This window comes from Corvus brachyrhynchos, unplaced genomic scaffold (assembly GCF_000691975.1).
Source record: "Corvus brachyrhynchos isolate BGI_N302 unplaced genomic scaffold, ASM69197v1 scaffold412, whole genome shotgun sequence".
In the NCBI taxonomy this organism is placed as follows: Eukaryota; Metazoa; Chordata; class Aves; order Passeriformes; family Corvidae; genus Corvus; species Corvus brachyrhynchos.
Genome location: NW_008236761.1, coordinates 1,278,996 through 1,281,895, shown reverse-complemented (window position 1 = coordinate 1,281,895; position 2,900 = coordinate 1,278,996). Strand labels below are relative to the sequence as shown.

Genomic DNA, 2,900 nt, shown 5'->3' with positions numbered 1-2,900 from the left:
GCTGGAGCTCTCGGAGCCTGTGGACGGCGGCAACAGGGAGCTGGTGCCCTTTGACAGTGATGACACAGATGATGAGTCCTCGCCCAGTCCCTCTGGGACACTGCAGAGCCAAGCCAGCCACTCCACCATCTCCTCCAGCTTCGGCAGTGAGTCCTCCCCAGCCCCTGCTTAGGGAAAAATACACTTTTTAGCCCCACAATTACGGGCAGCTCCATTGTTTTGGCCTCTCTGCCTTGTGTTCCTCGGGGAATCTGCAGGTGGAGGCTTTTGAGCCTGGGAAAAGAGATGTTGAGAGGCATCAGCCCAGCACTGGTACTGGAATGAGGGGGCTTTGGGTAAATCCTTGTGGGTTTCGGGCCTCAGCATCCTTACGCCCTCCCCTGGGCTTGACATCACCCCCAGTCTCTTCCCCATGACTTTGGAGGGTGTTGGATGGTCATGGTCTGACCCCTTCCTTCCTCCTCCTCCTCCTCCTCCTCCACAGATGAAGAGATTCCGAGCTGCAAGGAGGCAACAGTGGAGACGACGAGCTCGGAGGAAGAGCAGGAGCCCGGCTTCATGCCCATTGCTGGCACCTACGGGCAGAACCGGCACGGCGAGAGCCCCACGGACGGGCGGGCCCTGCGCCGCTCCAGCCGTGGCTCCTTCACCCGCGGCAGCCTTGAGGACCTGCTCAGCCTTGACCCCGAAGCCCATCAGAGCTCCATGTGGCTGGGCACCGAGGATGGCTGGTACGGCCCCGGGATGGGAATTCCTGCGTGGGGAGGGAGCCGATCCTGGGTGAGCCTGAAGCTTTGCTCTCCTCCTGCAGCATCCATGTGTACCAGTCCTCGGACAACATCCGGAACAGGAAGAACAGCATGAAGATGCAACACGCTGCCGCCGTCATGTGCATCCTGTAAGTGGGGAAGGGGGACTTTCAGCTCTGGGGGGGCCAGAGCAAGGGGGTTTGGGGTGGCTGAGCAGGCTCTGCAGCTGGATGTCAAAGGCGGTCTGCCCCCACAGGTACCTGGATAACCAGGTTTTTGTGTCGTTGGCCAACGGGGAGCTCGTGGTGTACCAGCGGGAAGCAGGTGAGGTTGGATTTGGGACATCAAAAATGCAGCCCCAGGGTGGTGGCTGTTGGGGGGTGGCTTGGGCAACCCCCTGGGGAGGGATGCTCAGGGTGGCTTCCTTGCTTCCACGGAAAGGGACATCCCTGGAGGGATGCTGGAGACACCAAAATCAGAGGCAGGGGGAGGGGGGCATCCTTTTCCTGGTCCCTGCCTGCCACTGGAACCGCATGGTGACATCAGTTTGTGTCCCTTCTGAGGGCTGACCTGGAGAGAGTTGTCTTCTGCCACTGCACCCCATTGTCTGTATCGAGTTGGACTTTTTCTGGGAATGCTTTAACTACCCACCCCACTCTCCCCACACTCATAGGCCGCTTCTGGGACCCCCAAAACTCCAAGTCCCTGTCCCTGGGCTCACCGGGGAGCCCCATTACCAAGATGGTGGCAGTGGCAGGGAAGCTCTGGTGTGGCTGCCAAAACCGAGTCATCGTCCTCAACACCACCACGCTGGCACAGGAGGTACCGTGGGCGCCGGCGGGAGGGCGCGGTGGGAGGTGTGACGAGCATCAGTGGCATCACCGCGGCACCGCTGTGGCTCTGTCCCCCGCAGCACACGCTCCAGGTGGGGCAGGACGGCGGGCGCAGCGTCACCTGCATGGTGAGCGCGGGCACGGGCGTGTGGGTCGCGCTGCAGGGCAGCGCCCAGGTCCGGCTGTACCACGCCACCACCTACGAGCAGCTGGCAGAGGCAGACATCACCCCCCCGGTGCACAAGATGCTCGCCGGTAAGTGCCACCCGTGACACTGCTCCAGGGGTTGCCAGCGCCCCTGGAAAATGTCCCGCAGCATCTGGCGCCACCCGCCAGGGGGGTTGTGGGGTCCCTTCCCCATGTGCCATGTGCCACAGATACCCCTGGGAATGGTGGTGGGTTGGGGTTCCAGCCCCGTGCCGGGCAGGATAAGGCACTGATGGTCGGGATGCTCGGCAGGCTCGGATGCCATTATCCGGCAGCACAAGGCCGCCTGCCTGCGGATCACGGCTCTCCTGGTGTGCAAGGACTTGCTGTGGATTGGGACCAGCGCCGGCGTGGTGCTGACCCTGTCGGTCTCAGCCAAGGCAGCCCCCACGTTGGTGGGGCTGTCCCAGGGTCACACCGGCCACGTCCGCTTCCTCACGGCCATCGAGCTGCCCGACGGCTTTGATGTCCTCTTCCCGCTGCCCAGGGACACGGGTAGGTGGGATGAGTAGCATGTCCCAATCACGACACGTTTCAGGGGCAGTGCATAGTGTTGTGGGGCTGGGAATGCTGTTCCGGATGACCAGGAGTAGCCTTGAAATGTTGCTGGAGTCCTTGTTCCATCCTTCCCTTGTTAAAATCCAGGGTGAAAAATTGGCAGTGGAGGGTGGGGGAAATAGGATGCTAAACTGCCCTCCACCAGCATGAGCAACCCCAGATTTCCCAGGGAGACCCAAATTCCCATGGGGAAATCCCTGTGTGGGGTGTCACCCAGCCCAGCTCCAAGCTTGGGGTGGGATGGGGAGAAGAAGGAGATGGGACAGGGGCTAGCAGTTTTGAAGGGAGGAGCTAGCATGGGTTGCAGGGGCCAGTTTGGGGTGGGAGGGGCTATTGGGATGAGAGGAGATTTTGGGGCCAGGATGTGGTACCTGGGAAAGTGGTGGAGGGGTGATGCTGAGCTGCTGCTGGTGGGGTGCTGGAGGGGACCAGCGGAGTCGCGGGGGCACAGGTGACAGCCTTCGGGGTTCTGCGCTTGGCAGGCGCCGAGAAGCCGAGTGAGGCCGAGAAACGAGACGCATCCCGCCCGCGTGCCCCCGCCCTGGCCCTGTCC

The 2,900-nt window shown here is 62.2% G+C and overlaps 1 protein-coding gene across 1 annotated transcript in view; it reads left to right on the top strand.

Moving 5' to 3' along the window:
- The window catches only part of ARHGEF17 (Rho guanine nucleotide exchange factor 17), a 24,312-nt gene extending 22,011 nt beyond the window's left edge, over positions 1 to 2,301 (top strand). Inside the window, exons 14-20 of the mRNA XM_017727081.1 lie at positions 37 to 146; positions 485 to 731; positions 812 to 898; positions 1,006 to 1,073; positions 1,423 to 1,571; positions 1,663 to 1,837; positions 2,042 to 2,301. Of these exons, the coding sequence (XP_017582570.1) occupies positions 37 to 146; positions 485 to 731; positions 812 to 898; positions 1,006 to 1,073; positions 1,423 to 1,571; positions 1,663 to 1,837; positions 2,042 to 2,301 (1,096 nt within the window). The remainder of the gene's footprint in view (positions 1 to 36; positions 147 to 484; positions 732 to 811; positions 899 to 1,005; positions 1,074 to 1,422; positions 1,572 to 1,662; positions 1,838 to 2,041) is intronic.
- The last annotated feature ends 599 nt before the right edge of the window (positions 2,302 to 2,900 follow it).